Below are 15,485 nucleotides of genomic sequence, written 5' to 3'. Positions count from 1 at the left end.
TCCATGCAGGGATTAGGTGTCCTAACTAGGCGAGTTCTCAGGAACCGGGTCAGTGAGCGTGTATAAGGATGCGCCCGGGCCACATTCGTGGGGTTAGCACAGGACGGCAGGTCTGACCAAGTGCTTTGCCAGATGGTTTGGGACCTGTAGTTAGGGAGAGGTGCCTTGTGGACTGAGGTGCTATGTGAGTGGGTTAAAAATTGAAAACCAGCAGGATTCTTTCTAGTTACCACAGTAATAGTGCCTCTTGCAACACAGAAGTTTTCTTCCAGTTCCTTAATCCAAATAAATAGGTTAAAATTAGATATACAGATACCTATAAATGCATTTCAAGATTTTTAATACGATTTTTAGGTTAAAATTGTTATTACTCATAAGACAGGAAAATTGATTGCAATACAGGGGAGCTTGATAAAAAGAGACTAGGAATCTTAAATGCACAGGTTCATGTTGTGTGAAGGCAAGAAACAGATAAGGAGTTACTTAAAAAGTAAGGTATAGCAGTAACCTTATAGCCAAACCAGGGAGATATGGACTGGGTAAGCAGGCAGGAATGTGGTGGGAAACAGGCTGGGCCAGCAGGTTTAAAGTGTGATGATGAGCAGCACAGCTGCAGGACTCAGGGATCAATAGTGAGGACAGTCTGACTTAAATTTTCATTAACACCCCGGACGACAGGAGGGAGTGCACTCTCAGCAAGTCTGCAAATGGTAACAAATTGAAGGGAGCAGTCACTGTGCCAGACTGCAGGGTGGCCGTTCAGAGGGACCTGGACAGGCTGGAGAAATGTTCCAGTTGGAATCTCAAGAAGTGAAACAAAAGCAGAAGTGAAGCCCTTCATTTAGGGTGAGAAACCCCCACTTACCAGTACACGCTGTGGGACAACAACTGGAAAAACGAACAAACAAGAAACAGAGGATTACATGACAGGAAGACCAAGAGAGGACAAAGTCAGACTTTCTCAAAGATGTGCAGTAGAAGGATAAGCAGCAATGCATATGACTAATTTTGATTCAATGCAAGGGAAAAATACTATCACAGTCAAGCCCTGGCAGAGGTTGCCCAGAGAAGCTGTGTAACCACCATCCTTGAAGATGGCCATGACTAGATACAACCCTGACCACTGGCTTTGAGTGAATGAGCTTGAATCAGAGAGCCCTAGAAGTCCCAAAGCCTTTTTTTTTTTTTTTTCTTCTCTCCTCTCCCTTCCCACGCCCATCTTAATAAGCATTAAATAAACTCTATAATCTAGAAGAGTCCTTTCCCATACTAGATTCTAGATTTGTGATAAAGAACATTTTTTTTCGTGTGCTTTTTAACCAGCAGACTGGTGGGGAATGCCACAGCAAGAACTGACACGGCAGGTAAACTCCATACAAGACTTAAGTCAAATGCTATAGCAAAAAAGCCTTTAAATTAGCAATAAATAAATTTGGAAACAGCAATAGAGCAGTTCTTCTAATGCGGTTTACAAAGCAAGTAGAATTATGGAATGCTTAAGGTTGGGAGGGACCTCTAGAGGTCATCTAGTCCAACCCCCCTGCACACACAGGGTCACCTAGAGCACGTGGCACAGGGCGGCATCCAAGCAGGTTTGGAAGATCTCCAGAGAAGGGGACTCCACAACCTCTCTGGGCAGCCTGTTCCAGGGCTCTGTCACCCTCACGGTAAGGATGTTTTCCTTAAACTCCTGTGGAACTTTTGGTGCTTCAGTTTGTGACTGTTCCTTCTTGTCTTATCGGTGGCCACCACTGAAGAGAGGCCAGCACCGTCCTCCTCCCTCCCACCCTCCCTCCCTCGAGGTGTTTATATACACTGATGAGGTCCCCTCTCAGCCTCCTCTTCTTCAGGCTGAACAGGACCAGCTCTGTCAGCCTCAAGTACTATATAAAGAGCAATGTTCAACATCTAAATGCAAAGCAAACAAAGCTGTGAATGAAAAATAACTAAACAGAAAGGCTTAAGTAGTGCAGTTTGTAGAAGGTATAAAAGGAAGCTCTGAGCTAACTCAGGATGTGAAGACTGGTTTATATGGAATAGGAACTGGGGAGAAGCTTACTTGAGCTATATGCAAAAAATGAAATGTGGGGTAGGGGTGGAAGGGGTGAAGGAAGATATAAATAAAATACATTCCTAGTGTAAATGCAATCCATAACAAAAGTGTTTTTGCAAATGCTAAATCTGTACTACTCAGTGGTCACACCTACCAGCATTAATAGATTACAGAACAAAAACTGCTATAATGTACTTTTGCCAGGTCTTTTTACTGTGAAACATTTCAGCCGTAATTGAGGATGAGGTTTTATTGCAGATATATTCCCAGACTGCTTGTTCTTCTAGAACTTCAGAAGTTCTAGTTTTTCCATTCACTGGTCCATACAGTAGCTTCATATTATAAGGAAGTTGAGCACAATTTAATCAATTTTAATTTAGCTTTTATTTCTGTAAATCAGTCCACATTACATTTCAAGTGGTTAGTCCCTTTGTTTTACTTTTCTCAGGCTAAAATATGCACCTACAATAACTACCATGAAATGTGCTACATGTTACTCTTCCAGTATATTTTTATTAATGTATTTTTAAAATCTGATATACAAATACCACTTCTAACAGTCATTCAAGTTATTTTCTCCCATTATTTGATACGAAGGTGAGTTGTAAATCGATCCTCCTTGCCACCAGACCAGTCAAGACTAGAATGTATAGCAGCTTTAAAACCTACTTTAAACTTCAAATTAATTTAAATAAGCAGCAGTGAAAAAGCATCTCAGAAGGAAAGACGGCTCTTATCAAGTTGTTCTACGTGGAGTTATTTCACACTACAATAGGATGACAAAGCTACACAGTAGTGTCTACTATATTCCATACACATCCAAAGCAAGGTGCTTGTCTTCATATCCTTTAAAGATGTACCTTGTGCAGCTGTGAATTCATGGGAATAAAGGTGCTGACTGTTGGAACTATCTCCTGAAGCAAATAGTTCATGCCTTCTATTAGATAGCATATGTACTATGCCTTCTATTAGAAATGATGTATACTATGACTCTCTGTGGACTATGTGAAAAGTACAGAGTGCACAGGCATTTCTTGTGTCCTCTCTCGAATGTTTTGACAGAAAAAATATTTTGTTTATGCAGAAATGCACTGCTCCATATAAAAATCTCAGTTTCAAATAATCTCTGAATATTATTTATAGCGCCAACTGAAAAATACATTTATCTAGAGATCAGGTACTCTCTGTTTAAAGGAAATCCTTGGTATCTTTGGTTTGTTCAGATGCTCCATGAAAAAATAATTTTGAAGGGAATGGCTATCTAGTTACCTGAGATTTGTCTTTCATTTCTTCCAATATGAACTTTGGATAAGATTGGCTTTTTGGAGTTTATGAAAAGAAATTGTCTAGAAAACAAAAGAATAAAACAAAATACTTAAATAAGAAGAGCATATTAAATAATGCTTAGTTTTAGTAAAGCTTATTTTTTGTAAAACTAAATATAATTAAGGACAGAATTAGTAACCCTATTTGTTCAATGTCACAACCTTCTTTACAAATATAAAGGATTACAAAAATATTCACAATAATGTTTCTATATTACTCTACTGTTTCATGTTATATCCTGAAAAGAGTGCTTACAGAGGCAAGTTCATGAACTGCAAACGCACACCCTTCAAACAGTCAAAATCTCTGCATCAATACAGAATGATGAATTAAGGAGACTTTCATTTTTCCTTATAAGAAAGAAAAACCTCAACCTCCTCAGCCTTTACATTTTCAGGTCAAATTAAGTAATAGTTGCTTGAAAAATACAGTATGCTTTGTGTTAAATCACAGTTTAGCAATATAACTACTTCTTAATAGGAAGTTTCACCGCTAGTGTAAGGCTTTGAGAAATATTTCATTATTATCATATTTTATCCTTTTTCTCCTTATCCAGTACATTGTATTCATCCAGCACAGCATGGCCAGTTTCTTTTGCTGTTCTCTTCACAACAGCTTTGATCCCAATGTGGTCAATATTAAACGCTGTCACGCCAACATTGATTGCAGAATTCATAGCATTGTCTGTAGCATGGCCAGCATCCTCTCCATACCTTAAGACAGACAACAGATTTGTAGATGAAGGTATTTAGCATTTTTCCCTTCATAAGAGTTCTTTCAAAAGCAACAATTTAAGCACAGCTGTTAACTATCATTGGGTGTTTAATTTCTCAAGTGCTCAGTGTAAATTTCTAAGGAGTAAAATTAAAAATTACGGAGTCATTTGAGTAAGAGCTACTACTCTATCAGACAACAAAATTTAAAATAATCTTCTCCCTCTTTAAGGATACCAGTATGCTTCTATACTTTTTCCTCAAACCCCCTGCCAGTCCTTCCCCACAGTCGTGAGGAAAGAAGGCTTGTCTATATGCAAGTGCAAAAAGTATTTTTTATGCGCAAGGTATCCTCTAGCCTTTCACTGAGTTTCTCCACAGCCTTGTGACAGACATTGCAGGCCAGAGTTCCCAAAGCTGTCTCACATGTCAGTGCACCACTGTGACCAAGCAAATTCACCCGGGTCTCATGGGTGCCCAAACAGCTATGCTCAAATGCTACAGGCAGATAAAATGATTTGTTGCAGGCTCCCGGCAATTAATTCTGTTGTGCAATGCAGGCCTATCTGAAGGAGCCTGGAGTCAATGTAATAGCCAAGGAAAAGAGATAAGAGAGGAAAAAAAAAAAAAAAACTATACTAAAGAGCAAAAGCCTCAAAGCAATGACCTTGAGGATATGGTGAAAGTTACTGATACGTATAACCTCATCATCCCCCCGCCTTGTGGGGGGAAATTAGCAGCCACATATCCTCATTAAACAAATTACTCATTTATGAAGAAAGATAATATCTCCATAGTAGTAGAGAGTGTACACTGAAGGAGGACAGACGTATATGAGCAGAGCAGTAATTCCAGCTTTTCCAGGAGCTCAACATTTCCCTGGAGAGCACTGTAATCAGCCAAACCAGGCCAAAAGGAAATATTTCAGGCAGTACTCTTCTTTTGACCAGAAATTCCTTGAGGCCCTCAAAATAAGGATAAAGAGAGAACGGGATATCAAGGGATCCCAAAACTATTAGATTTTACCAAAAAAGAATATATATATATATATATTTATTTTATATATATATATATATATATATATTTCTCAGTATCAGCAGAGTAGGCACTATAGATAACAGCTGGAACCAACAATGCAACTGAATGGACCTTTTTTTTTTTTTTTTCTCTCATTCTCTGATAGAGTAATAGCTTTGAATCATTGACAACTGGTTTGTAAAGATTTAGTCTCACAGCAAAATAGCAGTAAATTATTTGCCAACCTGATTAGTTATTTTCACCTCAGGATTAATAAGCCAGTAACTGCCTGTAATATCAGTACAACAGGCAACGTCATTTCAAAGAAACTCATCCAATAGTGAAACTAATAATTTCTTAAATATTTGATAGTTGATTTTCACTTTGCCTGTCTCAATTGCCTATTTTTTTTAAAAAAAAAAGGAAAAGGTTGAACAGATGCAGATACTGTAGTTATTCATACCTTTGCAAAAACCTGGGAGTAAGTTAGAAACGAGGTATTTTTGCAGAGCTAGTACTTCCTCAGCTATGTTTTCCCCTGCCCCCTTTCTGATCGTCTTACACTTATGATGAACATGTCTCTATCAGAAAAGAGGACGTTTCAGCTGAATTGTTTTACACAAAGACCCTGTGATGATGTTCCATTATTATCTCTTGTCACCTAGGCAAAAGATAGCTTGAAAAGAGATATTATGTAGAACTTAAATATATTTATATAGAACAGAATCAAAAGACGGAAGAAATCCTCAACTATCAAATATTGTGAATTCCATTTTACTGCAGCATTTATTTACTTATTGTTTTTCATCTTAGGAACTGTTGATCGCTGGTCTCATTATTTCCTATTTTTATACCTAAAACAAAAACATTGATATGAATTTATGTGAAAAGAGTACTTGTACAATGCCTTCTGGCAGCCCTATCAAAAGCAAACATGTGAGCAATAAGGCAGCCCTGACGAGCAGCTTGCTATCTTGTCTCATGTCTTTGGCTTCCTATCTGAAGTGCATTAGAACGGGACCCGAGATGTCCAACCACTAACTTCCATATCCTGCTGTTTACCTTGTCATCTTGCTTCCTGCTGCTAATGGTCTGTGTGCCCTTCCAACATCCCCTCTGAAAATCTCTTCTGCTACACTCATCATCAACTCCATTTAACCTAGGTGCTTTTGCTTACTTTCCAGCTTTCATTATTCCTACTGCTCTTTGAGAGAGATATTTCATATATTTTGTAGGTGTTTCATAATTCTGCCTAGTTCCTCTTACTAAACACGGTCACCAACTTTGTCCATTCCATTCTCCTAGCAACAAGCTGCCAAATGTAACTATCTTCTTCCCGCACTACCATTTTCTATGAACATTTGCTTCTTTGAAGTTGCGACTAGTGTCTTCTGTCATAGTCTCTAATTATTGCTATTTATGCTTTAGATTTCCTTACACAAAATTATTTTTGTACCTCCTCACTTTGGTCTGATCTCCTGACAGTCGAGGTCACTTCAATTTTCTTAAAATTTAAGTTCACATAAATTAAGGATCAGAACTGACTGCTTTCACACAGTATGTTTTTTTTCATAATGACATTATATATAATGATTTTTATAATATAAAATGACAATTGATGCATTGATTCATTTCATATTTGCATGAAGAGCACCAAGGTATACTTAAAATCATGTTGTACAGTGCACAACTAGAGCAAAGCAGATATTTAGGTACTTTTCTTGTACTTCCACAAACTTTGTTGGACAGTATTCACACATGATAACAATGTTTTGTTGAAAATGAAGCTAATAAAAACATAACTTACTTGTATTTGACAGTTTTTACAGTCTCAGTTGAAACACTTTTAGCAATGCACTTGGCTGCACTTTCTAAACCTTGCCATACTGTTGAAAACCCTGTAAAAATGAACAGTTTGAGTTCATGGCACTGAAATCAGCATAGGCAATTAAAAATAGTCTAATGAATTTCTATTACCTTGAACTCCACTTGCTGCTACCACCAGCGCTCCATCAAAAGTGGATTTTCCGTCTTTGCCTTTCTTAAGGGATTCTGGAACTAATTTGCTGCCGTGCTTCTTCACATGTGGAGCCAGCTCCTTTCCAACACAGCTTGCTATAGAACACACTCCCTCAACTAGGGTAAAATAATGGCATGCAGATTATTAAATAAGAACACAGAACATTTTTATTTAAACATTCTTATTTTTGTTTTCAGCAAGCTTTATTGAAGTCCAAGGTGTTACTTCTGTTAATATGTTGACTCTCAACAGACTGTAATGTACACTTAAGTGCCCAAAGGGTATAGAAGCAATCTCACTTTTGAACTCTTAACAGCTCCAATTCCCCAAAAAAGTAAGTTAGTCTGTGGCTAAAAGCACTTCAGATGAAAGAGATGCTTGTCATAAACTTTTACTTAATATGGAATTTAATCTGACAAGAGAATTCAAGGATAGCAAGAAAGGCTTTAAGTATGTCAGCAAGAGAAGGAAGAATAGGGAAAATGGGAGCCTGCTACTGAATGCTGTAAGGACACTGGTGACAAAGCCTTCTTTGCTTCAGTCTTTACTGCTAAGAGCAGTCAGTCCTCAGGAATCCCAGGCCCTGGAGACTAAGGGAGAAGGTCTGGAGAAAAGGAAGACTTTCCCTTGGTGGAGGAGAATCGGGCCAGACTTTTTCTGGGGAGGTGCCCAGCAACAGAACAAGAGTCAACAGGCACAATCTGAAACACAGGAAGTTCTATCTGAACATGAGGAAAAACGTCTTTACTGTGAGGGTAACAGCACAAGAACAGGCTGCCCAGAAAGGCTGTGGAGTTTCTTTCCTTGGAGATGTTCAAATCCTGCCTGGATGTGATCCAGTACAATGTGCTCAGGGTGTCCCTGCTTGAGCAGGGCTGATTGGACTAGATGATCTCTAGAGGTCCCTTCCAACCTCAACCATGCTCTGATTTCAAGTGGCTGTTTCCATCACTTTGTTATCTCCAAACTGCAGATGGGAACAAGCTAGGAGTTCTCCTCACTTGCCTTCTGTACAAGTCTCTTACAATTTTAAATCTTACTTATGATTGTCTTTCTTACTGCCATTCCAACTCTTCAAAGCAGTTTTATTGTACCCAGCACAACTGAATTAGAAATGCTGACACTAATCCTAACATAAATATCAGAATGAAGTTACTGACAGCTGCTGTGATTACTTGGCATCTTTGAACACCAGTCAGTTCTACATGGAAGTCTATACCTAGGCTGACCACACACTGGTCCACTCTGTAGGTTAGTAACTTCAGATACATGATTGACTTAAGAAAAAAAAAGCCATTTTGAATTGACTGTCTAAAACCTGAGGAAGAAAAAAAAAAGACAGAAAAAATGTTAAACAAACTGTTAAAAATACTTTGCTATGCAAACTATTTCTTTATAAAAGGAAGCATGCTTTATAATAAAAATATTCCTAAAATTAGTTCATTGACTAGCTGTCATTTTACAGATAATTGAATGTTTTTACCTTCATGAATAAATAACGAGATGTAACATTTTACCTAAAAATTGGCTGACTTTTACAGCTCCTCCCGTAGCCTGTTTCGCTACATGAAGCCCCTTCGCTACAGTTGGGTTGACTTCCAGAGGTTTTTCTTCTGGTTGAATATGCTCCCGCAGCTTGGAAGCTCCTTTGTGGATAGCCTTGCCAGTATACTCTGCTCCTTTCATGAGGCCCCAGCTTACCCAAGATGCACCTTCAAAACAGATTATTTTTCTTAATATGTGCAGAATTTCACAGCCTTTTCTTCTGCAGCTTCCCCACACTGCTACTTCAGCAACATTCCAGATTAAAGGCTGCAGTTACACGCTTTCCCAAGCAGCCAGCATGAATTTCTGCCATGATTTCTACTCCTACACCACTGACGTTTTTCCATCACTTTTTAAGTCCATGATAGCCACTCTTTTCCCAAATCTCAGTTTAATACATATACATATTTTAATGGATAATCAACTCCCAACAGGGTCAACAGTAATAAGGCTGTACATCTTGATGCTGTTAGCATCCTAAATATGTAAAACCCAATCTTCTCTCTTTTCATTAGCTTTTCCAGCAGCTTCTTGTGTATTTCAAGTATTTCTTGTGATCAGTTCAGTTCTAGTACTTATCTGCACAAACTATAGTAAATGCATACTTCAACATTAACTGCTCATATAATAAAATTGTCCCATCACAGCTCTTTGACTCATACAGGGCAATAAACTTGAATTTGGAGCCCAGACTATTTGCTGTGAACAAATCCTTTGCTGACAGGGGGTTCAAATTCTGCACTGTTTTAACAGAACAAAAAGTAGTAGTAGTAACTTTTAGATAACTACAATTGAAGTTGTGACTAACCCTTTCTGACCACTCAGCCCTTACCAGTACACATGCATTTAAGTATTACTCATTGGGCTTTTTATTTAATGTAATCCCCTCACTATGACAGTACCTGACAAGATTCCATGGGCAACCTTCTCACTCCATTCTGGCAGCTCTTTCCCTTTTTCCTCTCCTTCAACTTGTGGTTGAATATGTACAGTCTCAGGCAAGTTAAACGTGTCACTAGATGCTTCTGCAGGCTAACGAGTGAAAGTAAACACGTCAGAATCTACTTCACAAGGTAGCAAGAGATTTATTTAGATGACCATGCAGATCTATTATGGAGAAAAAAGAAAGCCAGTTTTCCTCCAACATGTGTACAGCAAGTCAATGGAAGTTTGTGATTCCATCACTTTCTCACAGAAAAGCTGTATATGAAGAAAAGCTTATCAAACAACTAAGCATTTTCTTAAACTTTCTTCAGCCACAGTTACAAGACTTGTCTGCCAACAAGGCTGTCTAGTCAAGTAACAAAGTAGGGGTATCTGACAGTACAATTTAACAGAAAAGGTAAGATCCTTGTGTATCTATCATTTTTATCTTCCCAGAGCAACGTCAACTCTATTGTTTTTTTTTTTTTTTTTTTTTTGGATGGGAACTGTGGTCTCTTTTCTTCATCTTGGTCAGAGCCTCCAGCTGCACTAGCAGAATGCAGCTGTTCTGGTTGCTTGCGCCTCATCCTTTCCTCTGGAATTTCTAAATAAAGGAGATCTTTCGTTCCACGTGCTGCTGATGCTTTTTCAGATTGGAGCAGCCAAGGAACACTTCAAAGTTCTTCATGATACAACTGCCCGTGGGTGGACAAATTCTGTGCAAATTCCTCTCACACCCCAGTGTTTCTGGAGCAGACAGTCATTAGGAATTAGCAAACAGTGCAGTTAGTGTCTCTAACAACTGTACCAGGACTTTAGACAGTTTGTAAACAAAGAAGTATGAATACCCACTAGAAAAGACAAAAACAAACGTAATAAATTCAGTTTTTTAGTTAAGATTCTACAATGTAAATATAAAAAGGTTCCAATACTTTAAAACAGAACTGATTAATAGTGGATAAAAGAACAAAAAGTTTTTTTTCTTCTAGAAAAGCCTGTATGAGAGCATTCCTAGATGAAAGCTACAAAGAGAATATAAAACACAAACCAATTATAGTTGCTATTACATTGAAATCTCATAAATATAGGATTCTGCACAAAGAGGACTGTTGAAATAACAAACAAAAAAAGACAAGAAGGACTAACCTAAGTCTTAGTAACTTACTATCCAGAAGGCTAACAATGTACCACTATTTTGTATACACTTGTATTATACTATCATTCTTTTTTCAGTATCACCAACTTATAGCAAACCATCCCTTACTGCTTGACAGCAGTGTGACATTTCACTTTCAGTTCATGTTTCTGTCTTTATCATGTGACCATTTTGCAGAAGAGATGCAGAAATAATCTTTATATACAGAGCTGTAATTATCAAGAAACAAAATGGATAAAAAAGTATTTCCAATATATAATTTATTTATAACAAATTTTTGGTCACCACATAGAAAAAGGTTCAGTCAGCCACTGCTAAGGAGCAGAAATGGGTTCTCTAATGTGAAATACAACTCTATAACATGCATAAATATTACATACTTAGATCCACCAGAGTACTATGCAAAACAGAGCTAAAAGGCCAGCAGACCAGGCTTTGAAATGTTTTGCCCAAAGGAAAATTTTGATTTGGTTATGTGGGAAAGTCTTTAAAATTCCAGAAACTTACTCCTGATTTTTAGAATTTAGAAGCCTGCAATAACTGGAGAAGCTTCAAGTCCAAGAGAGAAAAATAAATTTAAAAAAAAAAAATCAGGAAGTATGGCATGTGGGAACTGGTGGAAGCCTCTCAATCTGTCAATTCCAGCCTGTCAACCAAGGCTGGAATCTCAGCAGTTTTAAGTTGTATTTCAGTTATAATTTATAATTTTCCACTACCAAAGGGGTATATATATATTGAATCACTGTTCCAGAATTTACCTGGACTTTGTGGCCAGATCTCTGTTTTAATTTATCTTCAAAATGTGATCTCACAGTTGCTGGGAGTTCTGAAGGTAACCCTACTTTCTCATGAGATCTTGGCACCTGTGACATTATATCAGGGAACATTAACAGAAAATGCAATTTTAGGACGAAAAGGGACTACTATAACCTGAATTTCTAACACAGGATAGATCATAGAATTTTATCCAGTGTCTCTCGCACTGGAAAAAAAAAAATCAAAACATCACACAAATGTGTGCTACATTTGAAGCAAATTAGTGGAATCCTTCTGAACTGAACAGGATTTATAACATAACCAAATGCCACCCATGTGAAATGTTGCAAACCGGTTCCTTCCAAGTCACTGTACTCAAGTCTTAGTATTCAACAAGATGGTGTCTTTCAAGAAAAGATATAATTTTATTGACTTAAGTAGTTGTTGATTATCACTCCTCTTGAAATACTGTTCCACTGCTCTGCTATAACCATCATGGACAGTTTTCACCTTATTTTCAATCAGCATATCTGACTGGATTGTGCCTTTGTTGAATTACGTTTTCTGTTTTTAATTTATTTTCACTCTGCTTAAAATTCTGCTACAGTAAGGCTGCTGCAGTAATCTGCTAATAGATTAAACTACTCCTGAAATCCATTTTAAGGCAGATTGAGGTGTTCGGTATTTTCACAGCTCTTTTCTGAAGCTGCTTAGACTTTTTTTTTTCTCTTTTTTTTCATGTTCACATATTTGGAAACAATATTTCTAGAATGGTCTCATCAAAACCATATACAGAGTGTATGCATGTGATACAGGCATGCACTCACAAAAAAATAAAAGTTCTTTCTCCCGAAGAAAACTTGTCATTCGTGCCTGTGTTCTGTTCTGGAAAGCAATGAAATTACATAAAATGACCATTTCTTTTCTGTGCTTACAGTTTATGATTTTAAAATTTCTATCCTCCCTCATATCATGGTACATACATGATTCCTATGTGCTTAATCTTGTCTACATCATTTCACATGGTTGAGTTTACCAAACAGGATATAAAACTGAAAAGTTTTGTACAACTAGGAAAATATGTTGATCATTTCTACATTTTATTATTGGTTTAAAAGAGGTAGCCCTGGGATTTACCTGGATTCGAAGATCGGACATCTGTTTTAGCAAATCCTCAAAAAGCTCCCTGTCAGCTGCTGGCAGTTCTGAGGACAACACAACTCCCACGTAGGACCCTGGCACCTGCGACATTGTGTCGGGGAACATGTAGACTCCAGTGCTGCAGCACAGGACAGGAGACTGATTGCTCATTAGAGGATACATCCAGTCACAAACCTGGAAAAGATAAATACAATTAAGGAAAAATTATTTCTACAAATTAAAGGATCTTATCAATGACAAAAAGTACACAACTTAGCTTTCCATACAGTTTAAGTAAAATAAAAGCCTTCCTTATGCCATCCTGAAAATAAAAACAAAAATTCCATGGTTGTAAGAACATCATCCTTGATTAGCTTAGACAGTCTAACATAGGGAAATTCTCACGGGATTTTAATTCGGCCTGGTAGCCTCTTAATTGAGGCCTTGTTACAGACAGAGATGAAATATTCAGTCAGTCAAATCAGGATTCACAGTGCGTGCACCTTCCTGTTGATCCCAGGACAGGTTTATATGGCAGAATAAATAGAAGGCTGCTATTGGCAGAGCTACTGCTCAGGAATGCCAGCAGAGGTAGAAGGGAATGAAGAGAACCCAACACCTCAAAGGGTTTCCCCCTGTTTCTTAAAGTTTCCTCTTCACAGAGAGAATCTCCAAGAAACAACAGTTGTAGCAGCAACAAGAACCAAAGTCAGAAACTGATCAGAAACCACCTATGTTACAGAATATGTCCAGAGAAGCAAACACAGGCTGGAAAATCCAAATAATGAGTCTTTTCCTCTTGTAGTTGTGAGCAGATTAACATTCCAAATTATCAGTTCTCCAAGTTGACTGCAATATCACTAGCTCAGACAGAGTCTGTTTTAAACTGAAATGTTACAGTCAGCATGTTTTCTTCTCTATCTGAAGAAAGAGAAGTTAATTTTATAACATGAAGAGACATGTTAGGCCAAATTCCTCAGGAAACAGAATTAATTAAAACAGTAAGGACACCCAGGAACCAGAGGAACACCTAGGGACATTTCTGAGAAAAGTCATATTGATGTACATTTGCAGATAACCATTTCTCCATAAGATTCTTCTGGATGTTCTCACATAGCTTTAGGTTCGGAAGAGCAAAAACTTAAGGTGACAGCCATTTTAAATTTTATGACATTTTTGAAATAGAAATAAAGGATGTTTTTGTTTGTTTTATCATGCTTTATTTGTTACCTGAAGAAATGCAGGTGGACGATTCTGGGCCATCTCACTGTCTGCATCCAAGAACTTCACGATGCGTAGATATCCAGGATATGAAGGAGCACTAACTTGCCCATCAGGGGTCACAAAGAATATCTGCACTCCTTGAGGAATCAAGATCAGCTCGTCTGCATCCACTCCCAGATTTTCAAGGGGAGGTGGCTGGTTACACTTTCTGTAGTAGTCCTCACTTACAGATGAAAACTCCCCAGAGTCTGTGCCGTAAGACACAGTAAAATGGCCATCGGCAGCTTGAGGCGTGTAGGCAGGAGGTGCTTCATTTGGCAGACAGAGAGGATTTGGATCTGATGGACTCATAGCTGGAATCTGGCCCTCACTCGCACTTGCAACACTTCTGCTGGCCGCAGGTGGCTGGCTGGGTGCAAGCAGAGAAGTAGGTGGAGGAGGTCTTTCTGGCTTCTCTTTGGAAGGAACAGAAGGGTACAGCTTGGGCACCTCAGCAGGGACACCTGTTGCAGCAGGACTTCCTGCTTCCTGATGTCTTACAGTGGAGACATCTTGTTCTAAAACACTGAGTCGAGCGCGAACATTTTGGAGGGTCTCCTTCATCTTTTGTTGCATCTCCCTGGCAGACTCCCACTGGGATCCCACACACGCAGGGTCCTGCGAGGGAATGCTGATTCCTCGAAGCAAGTGGTCCAGTCCTTGCTTATAGTAATTTTTTGCCTCTTCCTTCTGACTCAGTTCATCTGTGTTCAGTCCTTTATTGATAAATATAAAGGCTTTCCTGTACTCTTCATTAATAGCCTTAATGTTTGCATCTTCTTGCGTAACCGAATCCTGCACTTGTTCCATTACTGCAAATGGGAATAACAATCAATGAGACTTCTCGGATTAAACTAAACAAACATTACCTTATAATAACATGTCTTTTAACTGATTGCTAATACTGTATATATCAGCAGAAAGCTATCTAGTTGCTCAGTACGAAGTCTGGTTCATTATGGTTATCACCTAATAACCTTTAGATATAGGATGGAAGATTCCAAGCCGACATGGAATTTAACTCCGTAACCATCAAATCTAATTACAACACAAAGACATATGTCTTAAAAGTTAAGCATCAGAAGAATAGGCACCAATATTAAATTTTCCATTATAAAAAAGCCCTAGCTAGTTGTGGAAGAAGGGGGAAAAAAAAAAACACCTAAATTTACTTCTGATAATGATTTCAAAAAAGAATATGCAAGGTGCTAGAAAGTACAGTTAACATTCTATCTACTTAAGCAAAGGCCTGAACCTATCAACTTGGTACATTTTCACTATATGACTTAAGGGAAAACACTTAACGAATTTTGGCAAATCTTAATGTATTGTTATCAACTAATAGCAACACACACAACTGTGAAGAAATGTTTTTAACAGTTAAAGTTGTGCTTTACGAAACAAAGAGAGTAATATCTTGCACTAAGGGTATTACTGATTTTCTGTACAGTGTTTATAAAAACAAGTGGTATTTTCTGTCCTTTGCTCCCCATTTAACACACACACAAAAAGGTGCATTGCTACAGATGGGAGGTTCTAGCTGTTACTTTTGTTTTGTAAGGGATTACTCAG

General features: G+C 38.1%; 1 protein-coding gene across 1 annotated transcript; it reads right to left on the bottom strand.

Moving 5' to 3' along the window:
* Positions 1 to 2,694: 2,694 nt before the first annotated feature.
* Positions 2,695 to 14,723, bottom strand: SPART (spartin). Its single transcript, XM_010223607.2, has 8 exons — positions 13,881 to 14,723; positions 12,648 to 12,845; positions 11,513 to 11,617; positions 9,577 to 9,706; positions 8,647 to 8,841; positions 7,087 to 7,245; positions 6,917 to 7,007; positions 2,695 to 4,092 (listed from the first exon to the last, which is right to left on the bottom strand). Exons 1-8 carry the CDS (start codon positions 14,721 to 14,723, stop codon positions 3,906 to 3,908), a joined length of 1,908 nt encoding a protein of 635 aa, XP_010221909.2. The 3' UTR covers positions 2,695 to 3,905.
* Positions 14,724 to 15,485: the final 762 nt, after the last annotated feature.

This window comes from Tinamus guttatus, unplaced genomic scaffold, assembly GCF_059628265.1.
Source record: "Tinamus guttatus ecotype Peru unplaced genomic scaffold, ASM5962826v1 Tinamus_guttatus_pri_ptg000150l, whole genome shotgun sequence".
NCBI classification, from domain to species: domain Eukaryota; kingdom Metazoa; phylum Chordata; class Aves; order Tinamiformes; family Tinamidae; genus Tinamus; species Tinamus guttatus.
This window is presented reverse-complemented; position numbering and strand designations above follow the sequence as displayed.

Excerpts from the sequence above, each read along its gene's own strand:
- SPART (XM_010223607.2), bottom strand. The coding sequence starts at position 14,723 with ATGGAACAAGTGCAGGATTCGGTTACGCAAGAAGATGCAAACATTAAG. Across the intron at positions 11,618-12,647 it reads TGTCCGATCTTCGAATCCAG|GTGCCAAGATCTCATGAGAA; the intron begins GTAAATCCCAGG and ends ATAATGTCACAG. Across the intron at positions 9,707-11,512 it reads GATCTGGCCACAAAGTCCAG|CCTGCAGAAGCATCTAGTGA; the intron begins GTAAATTCTGGA and ends TTCACTCGTTAG.